Genomic DNA, 16,530 nt, shown 5'->3' on the forward strand with positions numbered 1-16,530 from the left:
GAACCGCTGGACACTGGCCTAGTCCCCTTGTCGGCAAGCCTTGCGCGCACGCGCCTAGTTGCTCTCCACCACCGTCTTGAGCCCCTCCAGCACGCTCGAGTCTTGAAACCCCAAAGACCCGCTGCCGTTGTCACTCCTGGCCGCCCCCGTCATCCGCCTGCTCCTGGGACAGCTGTCTGCTAGCCCCGCCGAGAGCCGTCTCCTGACAAAGCCCTACCCGCACTTCCCAGTCGCGCCTGCCGCCTGTCGAGCCGCACCTGCCTGTGACTCGTGGCCCAACGTCACTCCTGCCTAAACCCGAGCGGCCTCTTGCTTGACCACACCTCACCTCCTGGCACATCTCCCCTCAGCACGCCGCCTGTGCAAAACACCGTCAGCACACGTCGGCTTACGGCAGCGACCCACTCTGTTGGGACCCAGGACGACCAGCGTGCAACCTCAACACCACTCCCGTCCCCTCGTTGTCTCCGGAGCCAGCACTGGTTGAGAGTCTGCGACAGGCAACTCCGTAGATGCAGTCGTTCAACAACGGGCCTTCGCCTCAGCCACAGCAAAACATGTCGTCGCCTGCGCCCCTCCTGCGACCACCCATCCCCGGCGCGCGCCCAGGAAGGAGAGGACCGCCACAGCTTGGCCTGTCCATACCACCCTCCCCAAACGCACGTCCAGTCACCAATGGCGCGAGCGACGGAATACCCACGCTCAACGCACCACAGCCCCGTCAGATGCCCAAGCTGAGCGTCGTAACCCCCATGGGCAGCAACAACGCACCACACGAAGGGAGGAACCCGCGAGCCTTGCCCCCGCTCCACATAGGCACCGGTCTTTCAGCATCGGGCTCGAGCGATGCGAGCGCACACTCAAGATCAGGCAGCTTCGGCGAAGTCCAAGCAAATGGCTCAGCGTCTTCATACCACGCAGCGTTAGGTTTTCCTGGGCTGCAGAAAGCCACAGATCCCATTTCGGCCATATCACAAGGAGGAAGCGAGGGCGCGCCTTCAATGGAGCGGGCAAATAGCAGCCAGCCACTACCAGACTTGGACGCCATGGCTGCAGAGAAGGGTCGGCCATTAGAAGTGGACGATCTAGATGACGCTGCGTGGAGAGCGGCGAGCGCACGAGGAATGATCGAGGAGAAAGGCAGCTTAGGCGAAGGTGCCGGTGGCGCTGTCACAAAATGCATACTCAAAGGCGGAAAGACCACATTTGCCCTAAAGGTATGTGTTGGCATGTTCTCGTACTCTTATTCGGCTAATCGCTTTAGATCATCACAACAAATCCTGACCCCGATGTCAAGAAGCAAATCGTACGAGAGCTTTCCTTTAACAAGAACTGCGCCAGCGACCACATCTGTCGCTACTACGGTGCATTCATGGACGACAGCACAGGGACTATCAGTATTGCTATGGAGTTCTGTGAAGGCGGATCACTCGATGCGGTATACCGTGAAGTCAAGAAGCTAGGAGGCCGAACAGGCGAGAAAGTGCTTGGCAAGGTTGCCGAGGGCGTACTCAACGGACTCACATACCTCCACTCTCATCGCATTATACACCGGGATATCAAGCCCAGCAACATTTTACTATGCCGGAACGGCCAGGTGAAATTGTGTGATTTTGGTGTGTCCGGAGAGTTCGGAACAAAGGGAGACGCCAACACATTCATTGGAACATCGTACTACATGGCACCCGAGCGTATCACTGGACAAAGCTATACCATCACTAGTGATGTGTGGAGCCTGGGTGTGACTCTGCTAGAAGTTGCGCAGCATCGCTTCCCATTCCCGGCTGACGGAACTGAGATGAACCCCCGCGCTGGTTTGATTGACCTACTCACCTACATCGTTCGGCAACCCATTCCCAAGCTGAAAGACGAGCCTGAGAATGGTATCAAATGGACAGAGAACTTCAAATACTTCATTGAATGCTGGTATGCATTATTCTTGTAGAAAGTTGTACTCCCGCTAACTTTTTTCCAGTCTTGAGAAGGACTGCCCTCGAAGAGCCACGCCCTGGCGGATGCTCGAGCATCCATGGATGGCCGAAATGAAATCCAAAAAAGTCAACATGGCGCATTTTCTCAAGCAAGTCTGGGACTGGAAAGACTAAGCGCGCTTGCATCCGGTCGCGAACACCATTACGACTCGCGATCAACTTGCTATTGATGTTGGTGTCACATGCTGTTGCGACGACATTGACGGTCTTTTGTCAGTCTCGACCGGCTCGATCTGTACCTTCAATCAACACACTTGGTTGCATGCTGGGCATCAGACCAAGATTGCCTGCACGGCAAGTAGCCGTATGTGGGAACAAAACTTTGGACTTGTAGCACGCACTGCAACTATCAGAAAGCTTGGAGAATGTCTTGGGTAAGCAAGAGTCGGGGCGCGAGTTTGTTAAGCGTTGTGTGGAGACTATAGGCATTGGCGGCGTCTGAGCGGTTCATGTTGCATACAGCAACCTTTTGTGGGAATGTGATATATGTACGACTGAATGTTGAGAATCAGATCTTCGAAGAACCTATATACACAGATCAAAGCGCGATCCAATTTATGAGGACACGATGAAATACCATGTAACTCAACAAGCTCTACCCGACTGAGCAGGAAACCGTCCTTGCACAAAAGTAAACTCCTTCTGCTTGCATGAGCTTGTTCTCACTTGCAGTCAGTAGATGCTCTATGAGGCTTAGCGCAACGTCCGGTCCGACACAGCTCCGATTGCTCCAAGCCTCGCGGGCTTGGAGTCATACCAAATAATTTACGCCGCGACACCATTTACTCCGCCAGGCGATTGAGAAAGTGACGGACCTTCAGAACGCCCTCCGATCGAAAAGATTCCCGTGTGCGACTATTGCGACCACGCCTGCCGCCCGAGAATCGCTCCCTACCCCCCAACCTACCCCTCCAAACACCCCACCATCGCACACGAAGATCGCGCCAAAGTCTCCTGTAGACCAAACAACCCGTCAAAATGCCGACGATTGGAGTAGACAAGGCGGCTCTTTTCAAGGAGTTGGGCAAGGAGTATACCTACCAAGAGTTCGACGACCTATGTTTCGAATTCGGTATCGAGTTGGACGAGGACACAAGCCTGAGCACCAAGCCAGAAGACCAGGCGCAACCACCGCAACTCAAGATCGAAATCCCGGCGAACCGATATGATATGCTATGTTTCGAGGGTATTGCCATGAACCTCAAGGTCTTCCTTGGATTACAGAAGTTGCCCAAGTGGACCGTCACTGCGCCCAAAGGAGGAGAGCTTGAGGTGCTGGAAATCAAGCCTGAGGTATGGAGGTTGTCTTTATCGTAGTAGAGCAGTTACGCTGATGACGTCTCACACAGACAAAGCAAATACGAGAGCTCTGCTCTGGTGTCATACTACGAGGTATCACCTTCACGAAAGAACGATACGAGTCCTTTATCGCGTTACAAGACAAGCTACATTCCAATCTGGCGCGTCAAAGGACGCTGGTATCTATTGGAACGCACGATCTAGACAGTAGGTGGTGCTGGATATTTACTTCGAGGCAATCTCTAACGGAACATAGCAATCAAGGGCCCTTTCTCGTACGAAGCGCTGCCGCCGGAGCAAATCAAGTTCACACCCCTTAACCAAGACAAGGAGATGAATGCAAAGGAACTTATGGAGTTTTACGAGGTCAGTAGCTGTTCTCCCTTTCTACAATCTGCGTTTCTGACCTTGAGCAGAAAGACAAGCACCTCGGACGCTTCCTACACATTATCCGCGACTCGCCAGTATACCCCGTAATCTACGACTCAAACCGCACTGTCCTCTCGTTACCGCCTATTATCAACAGCAATCATAGCAAGATCACACTTGACACGAAGAACGTCTTCATCGAAATCACTGCGACCGACAAGACCAAGGTCGAGATCGTCAATCACATGCTCGTCGCCATGTTCGCTGGTTACGCTGAGTCGATTGAGCCTATCAAGATCATCTCACCCCACAACGGGGAGTCAAGAGAGTCGCCGGATCTCTCACCGCGGCAGATGCAAGTTGAGGTCGACTACTTGAACCAGGTCACTGGTCTAGACAAGTCTCCCGAGGACATCTCGGAACTTCTGTCGAAAATGGGCCATGATGTTTCACCGTCTCAGTCCGACAAGAACCTCCTTGACGTTTCTGTACCAATCACTCGAGCAGATATCCTCCACCAAGCCGATATCATGGAGGACTACGCCATTGCTTACGGGTTCAACAAGCTGCCGCGGGTGTACCCTAACAAAACTGCTGCAGTCTCAGCGCCATTACCAATCAACAAGCTCGGTGACATAGTTCGCATAGAGTCTGCATCCTCGGGGTGGACCGAAGTCATGCCTCTTATCCTCTGCTCACACGAAGAGAACTTTGAATGGCTAAACCGGAAAGATGACGGCAAGACTGCTGTCAAGCTTGCAAACCCCAAGACTGCGGAGTATCAGCTCGTCCGGACATCACTACTACCAGGTCTCCTCAAGACGATCAACTCCAACAAGCACCACTCGGTACCGATGAAGATCTTCGAGGTCAGCGACATTGGTCTCGTTGATTTGGAGCAGGAGAGAAAGAGCAGGAACGAGCGACACTTCGCTGCGGCTTTCATGGGCAAGACAAGTGGCTTCGAACAAGTACATGGTCTGCTAGACAGGCTGATGCTTATGCTCCGGTCAGCCTTCCTTACGCGGGAAGACGGTCTCAAGAACGAACAACTACAGGGCTACTGGATAGAAGAGGTCGATGGTACGTGCACGCTCTCAGTATCTAAGAGACGTGTAGATTTACTAACTCGTCGTAGACCCAACCTTCCTTGCTGGACACTCGGCCGCTATCAAGCTCAACCTCGGTGGTAAGAACCACACCATTGGTGTCTTTGGCATCTTGCACCCGAGTGTGCTTCAGAAGTTTGAGTTGCCGTAAGTTCATTGCAGACAGCACCGAATCAAGATACTGACCGACGTACAGATATCCCGTGAGTACGCTGGAGTTCAATCTGGAAGTCTTCTTGTGAGATGTCATACACATGTTCTTGGTGCAGCCTTAGAACGCTCTTTCTGGCGCAATAGATTCCTAGATGTGACGCTCGAATTGACACGATATGGTCTGCCACCTTCAAATGCTGGACTGAGATCGTACGAAGCACCCGGTTTGCTTGAAGCTTCTCAACCAAGCAAAGATGACAAGTTCCCTGGCCTAGGATTGTGGGACACGCGACGCTATCATCATTGGAAGGATACGGTATCGTGAACGATGCCGTGGTTGCCGTATTTTTGGATGACTCTACTATGATGGTTACGTAAATTTATGCGTAGTGCTGCACCCCAACTCGTTTCAGATTCGACAATGATGCTGTTGGTGTATTGGGTGGCCTGCAAATCAACAGTTAACGCGTGGTGATGTCACCCGTGTGGCATGCAAACATTGAATAGAGCGGATGTCTCAGACCCTTCACTTCTACCTTTGTTGGTACATCGTGCAAGAACGATTGAGAAGGCCTGTAGACCATACACGCCACGTCTTTTAACTTGTGTGAATCCCAGCATTAGGCGTTGCGTAGCCTCCTTGAAATGTCGACTACCCGTGTTGCTCGCATCGTTCCTAACGGGAGTTGACTTCAGATGTCACTGTGCATGCAGCGTACCAGTATCTGAGCGTATAAAGGTTCACAACCGCGCGTGATCATAGTCTTCACGTTATCGGCAAGAATAGTTTCCCTCAAATGCCTCATGCAGTGCACTTCATCTCCCATGCCGAAGCCTACCACAATTCGTAACATAATGAGAACATCCCCAACCCTTGACCCTTAGCCCAGGAAGCCATGGATCTGCCTACGGATACACCAAGCGATGCCCAGCGCCTTCGGAAAGAATTCGGCAGTCTGTGAGCAATCTTTACAGATGCTTACACCGAATTTGACACGAGGAAGGGGAAATAGGCGTCGGATGATGTTTCGCTAAAGACACGCGCGCTTGAACTTCGTCGCTTTTTGTGCGATTGCAACGGGCAGGAAATTGTCGTTCTATCGCGCGGTGATTCCAAGGTTTCTTATATTATAATTCAGGGGATCTGGGTGACATTGACGTCTGACTCATAGAGATTGGCTGAACACGGAGAGGAGGAGTTATCGGTTCTATTCGGTCGATCATGAGGACACCTTATTGCAGGAGATGGAAGAGAATGTGAAGCTGAGGCACGCAAGTTGGCGAGAGTAAGACATCGTCAGATGGGATGGTTGGAATTGTTGGATTGCGGAGTATTGACTCTATTATGATATCGACATTTCACGACATTCAGTATAAATACTGATGGCAAGTCAGAGACAACGATATTGCAAACAATTTCATGACTCGTGAATTGGTGAAAGTGAAGAACATGGTTCCCCTTCGCAGCTACCCCACAAATGGGTATCGGCGAATCTTGCTACATCCAGTGGCGCTAACTCCGGAACCACCTTCCACGAAGAGCAAAATCGCGGCTTTGTATCTCACGAACCGCACTCTTCGTAGCATTAGAAATACTCATTCTTTATAACATGGAACGTTTCATCTCAAAAAGCATTTCTTTGGTTTCCACATGTTTCCAAACATCGCTGACATCCTCGAATCCGCTCCCACTGAAATCCTCACCTCAGCACCGATTACCACTGTATCTAAGACCATCATGGCGAGCGATCCAATAACGCATATCGTACTCTTCAAATACCGGCAAGATATATCATGGTCGGATCTAGAAAGCCATTTCAAGTCCTTCATGGCACTACAACATAAATCGCTAGATCCTAATACTGGTAAACCCCTCATAAAGTCGCTCAAAGCTGGCAAGAACAGATCATGGGAGCCTTTCTCGAAAGGCATGACACATGGTTTCGTGCTCGAGTTTGCGACCCAAGCGGATCTGGATTACTACCTCACCACTGAGCCTGTACACAAAGCCTTCTCCCAGACCGCGAAGCCGCTTATCGAGGACAGCTTAGTGATTGACATCAAAGATGGTGTGCTCTTTGGCCCACCGGCTGAACATCCGTCAGCAAGAGGGGACGGAGTAAGAAGGGGAACATGTCATTGCGAGAGCATTCACTGGACAGCGAAGCTTGAGAGTGCTGAGCATGTTCTTTGTCATTGCTCGACGTGCCAAAAGCTCGGTGGTGGTCCGTACTCATGCAATCAAATCATACCGAAAGAACAACTGCAGATTATCTCAGGTGAGGAGAATATCAGACAATATCGGTACAAGGGCGCTAGCGGTATGTTCTGTCTTGCAGTGTTGATGGAGAGAAAAGAGCTGACAGGATTAGGTAAATTCGTGCGATGCTATTTCTGCAAGATTTGCACGAGCCATGTCTACCATCATCAGGAGATCATGCCGGAAAAGATTATTGTCCGTACCCTGTTACTGGAAGGTGGTGAGAATATGCCGGCAACTGCTGAGATATTTGGCGAGGGAAAGTTGGCCTGGGTACAAGAGCTTTCGAAGCAACTGTAAACCTTGACTTAGTAGGATGTATATGAGTCTGTGAGGACAACGACCGTAAGGTTGTGGCGCAATGACGGGCTTATTTTTCTCGCAACTCCAATATTTGTGCAACATAAGAAGGAGAGGAACAGAACTATTGCAACGCATAGGTCGACCGAACAGTCTTCTCGGATGACAGCATGGAAGAGTTGTCCCTGCTGTCGCCTGATAGCATCCAGTCGATCGTGGACAAAGGAAAGAAGGAAAATCACAAGTGTTCTCATCAGGTCGTCTAGTTATGCCGGCTGTCATCCGAAGACAAGGTGAAAATCGAAATTTTGAAGTGACTGGAACATAAAAATACACCTTACTCAGACTTCCTGTCGATATCTACCATGAATTCATGACGCTTGGCATTGGTAGTATACCTAAGCTCCACCCGGGCATTCTGCTGCACCAGCAACCACATCTGGTACCTGGTCATCAGCCTTCCTCCGCCAAGTCTTATAGCAGGTCGCGGGGTTTTTGTTCGCCATTCGTACTGTTCGAATCTTTCTCGTGGATGTTATCCACAGTCCACGCAACAGTCTTCGTGATCATCATTGGATCCTCGTGTTGTATGTTCCTCTTCGGGATATGTTTGTCTTCGCCCGCTACGTTTGTCAACTCCAGTTCGTCGATTTCCTTGAACGTGCTGTGCGTGTTCGCAGTCCTCGTGAAGTGTTTCGATCTAGTGTTTCCTTGAGAACCGACTGTAGGGTATATGTACTCGCGACGACTTGATTCGTCGGCATTCCTGAGAGAAGGAATGCAGCAACCAAGGAAGTACTTAATTGTTGGTCCACATGTACCAAAAATTGCAAGTCCAGATTCAATGTTTGAGAGTGTATAACCAACTCCGTATGATCCATCTTCCGGGATTTCGTTCAGTATGAAAACTTTGACAAGAACACTTGTGCGCACGGCGCCGACCACGGTGACTAGAATCCCGAAGGATAGAAATGCAATGACCATAAGCTTGCGACCCAGGGGCATCTTCAGATCGTGCAATATCCATGAAGGCATGAGCATGTTTAGGACATCCGTAGTGAGCACAATTGACGACGTGCTGACAGTGTAAGCGCCTGCATCAACGCACCGTCCTTGCACACTGGGATCCCAATACTTAGATATTGGATTGCATTGCAGAATGCAGGCGAGGGGTGCAGCAATGGCAAAGCAACCGTTTATTATGAGCGTCCCCCATAGACAACGATTAATCCACTTGTTCTGCGATCGGAGCTTAATGAGCGTCATCAAGAACGAGGCCTTGACCAAGGCAAGGATGGGATTGTAGATGATCGAGTTCGCGTAGTTCCACTGCCGGCCAGAGTCAGAATTGTGAATGCTAGACGACGATGACACTGGTTCACAACATACCTTCATCATCACGATCGGATCGATTGCACCATCCGGAATATCGCGAGTATGGTAGCCGTAATAGCTGGTGAGGATATCTATGGAGTATTATTAGCTGTACGTACATATATTTTGCAGATATTGCGTGCAGAATGGAGATATACTTACAACCACACGTTGTGAAAGAGAGAACGAGGTTCAGAAACTATGTCGGTACATAAATTAGCCAGAACTTTCGGCCCACTATGGAACTAGACAGCACTTTACAGTTGCAATGATCAAAAGTGAATCTTCTAAAAGAACGTGTGAGTAGGATGTATGTTCAACTAGTAATCAAACTCACCAACACCCAATCTCCCTCCCTTAAGCCTTAGCACTACACGTACAGAGACTATCAAGACACAGCAAACGCTTGGGAAGATCGCCAAGAATAAGTTCACTGGCTGTAAACCTTTATTCGCCATGGTCGAATCTTGTGTACACAGAAGGAGCGTAAAGAGAGAGACAAAGCATGTATAACGAACTTTGAAATTGAACAGCACCTCGGAAGTCTTTCTTGCAATGACAATACAAAACCTCTTGTCTCCCGCTTTCGTCTCATCTCTACACCCCTGAGAGCAAAAGTGAACCAATTTCTGAACGGTTGTGGTTGGTCGATGCACCAGAGAGCGGTACACAAATTCCTTCATCCAAGGGTCTCTGCGATCCTACTCCACGGAACATGTAACTGAAATTTGGCCGTGACCGCTTCTTAAACAACTTCCCGAATCTTCTAGAAGGAAGCTTGACAAAAGGTATCCCTTGTGGGCTTGTTATGATGCCCAATCAAAGAACTAGATCGAAGTTGGTGGCGTTCTGTCGGTTGAATATTCTCCTAGGAATTCTCCGCGGAAGGCGCTGTTGAGCGGTACGGTAACTAGCAGGAAATCCTTCGCTCCAAAGACTTGAGGCGAAAACAGGTAGTTTGGAGTGCCACAAGCCGGTTCGTATTGTCTTGCTGGCATCCTGGTCTCCATTCGGCATGGTTCCTGGTCCACATGGTGTGAGTGACCCACTATTGGTTCGTCGAGAGAAGACGAGGCTGTCTGTCAAGTCGCCGAGTGGTGATCGTTGCTTCATATGCCCTCCATCGCACTCGTATCCTGCAGGTGGCACAGCCAGAGCTATCGTGGGGCTAGAGGCGACTAAGAACCCTGACATAAATCCTTCTTCGCTAAAGGGTTTCCAATCTCCAGATCGCAAAGATATGCTGAAGCCGAAAAGCCGAGTGTATCTTGCTTGTGTGTTCACGACTCAATGCGGGTTCAGGAAGGGCTTTGGGGTACTTCCGTTGGTGGAGTAGCCGCCACCGAGCGGGCGGGCCGCATGGGGAAGAGGGAAATTGTGCGAGGGACGGCAGCTACACTCGGGCGCACTTTACGAGTAATGTATGTACAACGACATGCATACTGTTGCTGCATAGAGCGCAACGATCCCTCCGGTATTTGCCTCTCCGATATTATCTGCCATGTGGTTTGACATTTGGTTCTCGAACGAATCCTTTGGCCTACCGGTGTCGCTACGTGGAAATGAATTCCTTTATTAGGGACACTTCATGTAGACGTGATCTGCTTTACCATCGCCAACACTTTCGCTCTTGTTGAGTTGCAGTTCTTTCGCTATGTCTGCACGTAATTCTTTGTTGTTTCTTGCTGCAAACGCTATCGGCGCCCTTGGTAGCCCGGTTGCCGTACGCGATGTCGCACCTGCTGCTGCTACAGTCTCTGTAGATTCTCCTGCCGGCGTTGCTCTTTTCCCCCAGGAGGCAGTCCAATTGACTGACGAGGTTCTGAGGACGGCGGACAGTCAAACCAGCGAGGTCGATGTGGGTGCGCTCTTTGGGTTCGATGGCGGCAACGAGACAACGGCTATCGCAAAGCGTTCGCTTCGCAGTGGTCAATGCAAAGCCTTTCCAGGCGATTCAGATTACCCAAGGGAGTGGGTATGGTCTATCTTTGACCTCCTGCTTGGAGGAGCTCTCATCAAGACTACTCCTATCGCCGCGCCTTGCTACAAAAAATCGACCTGGAGCGACTACGATGAGGCGAAATGCGCAGAGATATCTGCCAGATTCACCACAGCCGATCTCCAGTAAGCAAAATTCCACATGGAGCAGACAGTACTGTCCACTGACCTACAAAATTAGCACAAGTGACCCAACCTCAATGATGTGGCCGCTCTTCCAGGGTCGTACATGCATGCCCACCGATGACCCCAGTGGTACTTGCACACTCGGCGGGTATGCCTCTTATTCCGTTGACGTCGAGAATGTTGCCCAGGTGCAGCTTGGTGTCAATTTTGCTCGCAACATGAACCTAAGGTTGACGGTTAAAAATACTGGCCATGACTACATTGGAAAATCGTCTGGTGCAGGCGCCCTCAGTCTATGGACACACAATCTCAAAGACATCCAGTTCATCAAGAACTACAAGTCCACCAAATACAACGGACCAGCTTTCAAGGCCGGTGCTGGAGTCCAAGGGTTTGAAATTCTGGAAGCTGCTCGCGACCACGATGTCACTGTTCTGGCTGGTATCTGTGAGGTACGTTTTGTCAAAGCATACGAGATACCAGGCGACCGATTACTGACGTTCGAGGATAGACCGTTGGATGGAGTGGTGGCTATGTCGCTGGAGGTGGCCACTCACCTCTCGCATCCATATACGGTATGGCTGCTGACCAAGTTCTCGCCTTTGAGGTCGTCACCGCCGATGGACGCTTCGTGACTGCCTCTGACTCTGTCAACTCTGATCTTTTCTGGGCCCTTCGTGGCGGAGGAGGTGGAACGTTCGGCGTCGTTACGTCTGTCATTGCTAAAGCCCACCCCAGAATCCAAGTCACCAAGTCCGTCTTCTCTTACCAGGCTCCAGTCAACGATTCCGCAAACTTCTGGAAGGGCGTCAACGCTTACATGAAGCGCTTCCCTGAATTCACCAATGCCGGTACCTATTCGTACTTCTGGATCTGGAACTACGGTACCACGCTTGATTTCCAGATGACTCCCTTCTTTGCGCCAAACCATACCATTGAGTCTTTCAACGCGCTGACCAAAGACTACTTTGACGACCTCAAGTCATTCAATCTCTCGGTAACTCCGAACACTACCTACTACGAGGACTTTTACTCTGCCAACAAAGGATCATGGGGCGCAGATACTCTTGGTGTGACCAACATTCGTCAAGCTACCCGCCTGTTCCCAAAGAGTCTGTGGGAAACCGAAGCGAAGTTCAATTCTTTTTACACCACGATCAAGGATACGGTGATGAAGGGCCACACCGTCGGTGGCTACCATATGGCCCCGGGAAATCCGTCCAACGTCGACAATGCTGTCAACGAGGCATGGCGTAACACGCAATCTTTCCTCATCACTGCCAATCTGGTTCCTGAAGATGCGACTGCAGCTCAGTTTGCAGAAGCTTCCGACTACCTTACCTACGACATCATGGACTCTTGGCGTGCGGTTGCTCCGGCTTCCGAGGGTGGTGGTGTATACCTTAACGAGGCGGACATTCAAGAGCCAAACTGGCAAACCGACTTCTATGGCGCGAACCACTACCCTAAGCTTCTCGAGATCAAGAAGAAGTGGGATCCCAAGGGGGTCTTCTATGCTACCACAGCTGTTGGCAGCGAGGATTGGGTTGTCAAGGATGGCGATCAGGGCGCCCAAACCCAAAATGGCCGCTTGTGCCGTGTGTAATTTCATGCCTTGTAATGTTTCAGCAAGATTATCGAAGAAAGCCCATTACTCCTAGCCATGGTATCAGTGCGCATGGAATTTTGTGGTCATTCAGAACTGTCGTTGAGATACTCCGCTCTTGCGTGAGGTTGTAGTCGCTACCAACTACGTACACTGATCTTGTTCTCTGTCTATCGTGTGTTTATTGTGTCGAGACTTCCAGAATGTTCGAGCCTGTAAAGAGGAGTTCTGGTGAACATTGCCATGCCCGCCCCCGATAACGCGTTGTGCCTTCCCCGCCCACTAGCGCAAAACAACAGACGCGTCGCAACACGTCATAAGCATGCGTGATCGATCGCGATGTCAACCCCTTCCCGCACAGCTCGGATCTCCTACTTTGGAAGCATCTCTCTAGGATTTCGTCGCATATTCGACTTCTGTCGCCAAACCACGCTGTTGACCATCTTCTATACATAATCAGACATTTTCAGAATGACGGCGCTCGCGTCAGACCAAGCCATGCCAATCGGGGATGAAGACAGGCAGGATTCTGAGCTTGAAAATATGCCGGTGACGGACAGTTGCGACGTCGTACGGTGGGTAGAATTTTCTTCAGGCGCAAGCTGTCTGCGTTCCATCTTATACATGATACGCGCGTAAAAGGGCAATATGCGCGTCGCATGAGTGGGTACAGTATCTGATTCGTCTGCAGGCGTAAGATACGCACTCTTATCGACAACGGTGAAATGAAAGTCGGCGAGTTCCAGAAAGAGGTGGGCATCACTCCCAATGCATATTCGCGTTTCATGAGCCAGCACGGGAAGGACAAATGAGCCGAATCTTCGGTATGTCTGGCAGCGTGGGCTTTCTTCAAAAAGCGTGAAATGCAGGGCATCAAAACTACCCCGAACAAGAAAGTGAAGAAGAGTGAAGAGCCGGCCGGAAAGGACAGCGTACCCAGTGTTGACGACGTCGAGCTTGAAGGCGAGAAGGATGACAAAGTGCCCGTATACGGTGAGCTTTGTGACTCGACTACATGAAGGCCATGTACTGATGATTTGGGCATAGACACATGCGACGACGTCCGTAAGAAGATCAACGCGCATCTCAAAAAGCCCGGTGTGACGCAGGCTGCGTTCCTCCGTGCAGCCTCGACATCCTTCCACAATCCGCCCAAGACGCTCAATGCGCGCCAACTCTCTGCTTTCCGCAGTAAGAAGGGGCCATCGAATGGCAATACGTCTGGTATTTTTTACGGTGCTTACGTCTACTTTCAAAAACTGCGTATCAAAGAAGGCAAGCCCAAGAGCAACAAGAGGCAAGAAATGGAAGAGATACATGCCAAAGATGGTGGTTTAGATACGAAGCACATGCAAGACAGGCTCACAACGTTGGCGGGTGATCATTGGTATCATGATGCTTACGGAAGGACCATTCTCAACGGAGAGGTTCTGCTTTGCGAGCGCAGAGCAACAGGTGCCTGGCTCTCTGGTGTATGTGTTCGATATGTCGCAATAATGAACTGGTATATACAGATGACGCCCAGTATATGCAGGTGTCAGACGGACCTCAACGCCATGAACGCCGATGCTTGAATGTGTGAAGCTGCTGCGGTAGCACTAAGCGCTCACAGCGTCGCTGCTGCCTCAACAGCGCCAGCCAGCTTGAATGTCTTGGGACTTGAGAAGACAATTTCGACAGGGTACTTCCATTCCATGAACTTGGCCCATCCTAGAAAAGCGTTAGCAACGTGCAGTCTGTCCGTCTCGTGGATGTGGAAGATGACGTACCCCAGTATGCAGCCTTTCTGCCAAAGTATTTGCCCAGATATGGCACCATGACCATGGTCAACAACAGCTCCAGTTGTTGCAACGACTCTTTCCACTCGCGGTCCGCATCCGACAGGTACTCTTCTTCGTCAGCTTCGGAGCTCGTTGCAGAGGACGGTAGTGAATCGATGTCGTCGGGAGAGTCGGGCTCGACGAAGCTCTCGCTGTTGCTCATCGACATGGCGGCGACGGTGTTGGGCGGGCGAGAACGAGGACAGACGTAGGGCGCAATCGACAGGTTAACGCAGCAGCATCGGCGGTGGGAATTGGGTCGCGACAGTCCCGAGGTCGTCGATAGAGTGGACGCGTTCGGTCATGGAGTTGGAGCGCTCCAGCCAATGAGTGGAGGTGGAGCTTAGCGGTAGTCATCACGTGATGCAAATCTTGGCTTAGAGCGTTCGACTCACACATGTGTTGCGGCGAACTTTGAGGTGACCGCTTGCCTTATTCCTCGACCCACCACCCCTACATAATACAACCTACTCCGAACCCGTAGCAACTGCACTACAACTGCTCCACTGAAGATCGAACCCGAGACTACAAACGCAATCATGGCTGACACTGTACGTCATTCAACCCCACGTCTGCCGTCGAAATATCCTGCGCACCAAGTGGTGGGCAAGCTGCATGCCAGCTGCCTAGTCTTGACTTGCCTGTATTTTTCTGTAAAGAGCGACATGCTGACGGATGTGTGTATAGGCCGATCTCCCTGACCGCAAGCCCCGCAAGTCGGTCCAATTCTCCGAAGGTGCCACGATTGTCGACAGCAACGGCGACGTTACAGAGTCACTAGAGATGAACGGCGGCAAGGACTCTGCCGAGGGCCACTCGTCTGGTGCTGGTAAGACAGGCCACATGCTGGCAACAGATCAGTCGCTGACAACAAGGGCTGTAGGCGACGACAAAGAGGTTGAAGAGGTTACCGATATGTTCGCTGATCTGGCAAAGAAGGTGAGGGCGCAGGAAGCAATGGCCTCGTGAATAGACCACTGACAGAACGATAGAAGAAGAAGAAGTCAAGCAAGAAGAAGGAGGGCGAGGACGAGGACGGCGCAGAGGGCGATTTCGCTGCACTGAAGAAAAAGAAAAAGTCTAGCAAGAAGAAGGTTGAAGACGACTTCGAGGCCAAGCTCGCTGCCGCCGGCGGAGACAAGCCCGAAGGCGAGGACGAGGTCGCTGCCCCCGAACCCGAAGTACAAGAGGGCGACATGATGAAGGGCACCGGCATCTGGCAACACGACTCGACGACTCCCATCTCGTACAACCTCCTGCTGAACCGCTTCTTTACGCTCCTCCACGCGCAACATCCCGACCTCGCCAGCTCCGGCACAAAGAGCTACAAGATCCCGCCCCCACAGTGTATGCGCGAAGGCAACAAGAAGACTGTTTTCGCCAATCTTGCCGAGATCTGCAAGCGTATGAAGCGTTCCGACGAGCACGTTGCCCAGTTCCTGTTCGCCGAGTTGGGTACCAGCGGTTCATTTGCTGACCAGAAGCGCTTGGTCATCAAGGGTCGCTTCCAGCAGAAGCAACTCGAGAACGTCCTCCGACGGTACATTGTCGAATACGTGACGTGCAAGACCTGCCGCTCGCCTGACACGGACCTGTCCAAGGGTGAGAACCGTCTCAACTTTGTGACTTGCAACAGCTGCGGATCGAGACGTTCAGTACAGGCCATCAAGACTGGTTTCTCTGCTCAGATCGGAAAGAGGCGGAGAATGGTGGGTTAGAGGGCTTGTGTTATGTGCTTTACGATATTCAATGTTATGCATGGCTTGGGCTGGGTTTTCTCGGTAAGCGGGCGCTACGGCTGTTGCTGTTATGACGCTTGTTCGGCGGATGAGAACGGTCATGATCATGATGGATTCAGAGCAATGTCTGTGGGATGGTTTACGTGTATTCGAGACGAGTCCAAAAGATACAACCTGACGGAGGTACAAAAGAAACATGCTCACTACGTATCGTGTGCCTTTTGACAAGTTGGTGCAGACACTGGCAGATGATATGCAGACTAGCGCTTGTCATTTGAGATGATCGTGTGCGCTTGCATGCCGTTCACAACTCGGGCCCCTAATCGCTTTGCGGTGCGTCCCGGAGCTCCCGTGCATAAAGCATGATTTTATGCTATTCTCTTGCT

At 51.1% G+C, this 16,530-nt stretch overlaps 6 protein-coding genes across 6 annotated transcripts; 5 read left to right on the forward strand and 1 right to left on the reverse strand.

Moving 5' to 3' along the window:
- Nucleotides 1–557: 557 nt before the first annotated feature.
- ACET3X_004257 (uncharacterized protein) lies at nt 558–2,105 on the forward strand (the record flags this gene model as incomplete). The annotated part of the gene is made up of 3 exons (XM_069450441.1): nt 558–1,217; nt 1,265–1,926; nt 1,976–2,105. 3 exons carry the CDS (start codon nt 558–560, stop codon nt 2,103–2,105), a joined length of 1,452 nt encoding a protein of 483 aa, XP_069308235.1.
- A 657-nt stretch (nt 2,106–2,762) lies between these two features.
- ACET3X_004258 (uncharacterized protein) lies at nt 2,763–5,432 on the forward strand. The gene is made up of 6 exons (XM_069450442.1): nt 2,763–3,284; nt 3,341–3,497; nt 3,547–3,656; nt 3,707–4,742; nt 4,798–4,915; nt 4,965–5,432. The coding sequence occupies exons 1-6, from the start codon at nt 2,970–2,972 to the stop codon at nt 5,008–5,010; spliced, it is 1,782 nt and encodes a 593-aa protein (XP_069308236.1). The 5' UTR covers nt 2,763–2,969; the 3' UTR covers nt 5,011–5,432.
- Nucleotides 5,433–10,509: 5,077 nt separating this feature from the next.
- ACET3X_004259 (uncharacterized protein) lies at nt 10,510–12,585 on the forward strand (the record flags this gene model as incomplete). Its single annotated transcript, XM_069450443.1, has 3 exons — nt 10,510–10,979; nt 11,035–11,431; nt 11,491–12,585. 3 exons carry the CDS (start codon nt 10,510–10,512, stop codon nt 12,583–12,585), a joined length of 1,962 nt encoding a protein of 653 aa, XP_069308237.1.
- Nucleotides 12,586–13,448: 863 nt separating this feature from the next.
- ACET3X_004260 (uncharacterized protein) lies at nt 13,449–14,159 on the forward strand (the record flags this gene model as incomplete). The annotated part of the gene is made up of 3 exons (XM_069450444.1): nt 13,449–13,578; nt 13,633–14,057; nt 14,127–14,159. 3 exons carry the CDS (start codon nt 13,449–13,451, stop codon nt 14,157–14,159), a joined length of 588 nt encoding a protein of 195 aa, XP_069308238.1.
- A 32-nt stretch (nt 14,160–14,191) lies between these two features.
- Nucleotides 14,192–14,574, reverse strand: ACET3X_004261 (uncharacterized protein; the record flags this gene model as incomplete). The annotated part of the gene is made up of 2 exons (XM_069450445.1): nt 14,192–14,295; nt 14,355–14,574. 2 exons carry the CDS (start codon nt 14,572–14,574, stop codon nt 14,192–14,194), a joined length of 324 nt encoding a protein of 107 aa, XP_069308239.1.
- Nucleotides 14,575–14,837: 263 nt separating this feature from the next.
- ACET3X_004262 (uncharacterized protein) lies at nt 14,838–16,327 on the forward strand. The gene is made up of 4 exons (XM_069450447.1): nt 14,838–14,956; nt 15,093–15,234; nt 15,289–15,344; nt 15,398–16,327. The coding sequence occupies exons 1-4, from the start codon at nt 14,945–14,947 to the stop codon at nt 16,121–16,123; spliced, it is 936 nt and encodes a 311-aa protein (XP_069308240.1). The 5' UTR covers nt 14,838–14,944; the 3' UTR covers nt 16,124–16,327.
- Nucleotides 16,328–16,530: the final 203 nt, after the last annotated feature.

Source organism: Alternaria dauci, chromosome 3, assembly GCF_042100115.1.
Source record: "Alternaria dauci strain A2016 chromosome 3, whole genome shotgun sequence".
Lineage (NCBI taxonomy): Eukaryota > Fungi > Ascomycota > Dothideomycetes > Pleosporales > Pleosporaceae > Alternaria > Alternaria dauci.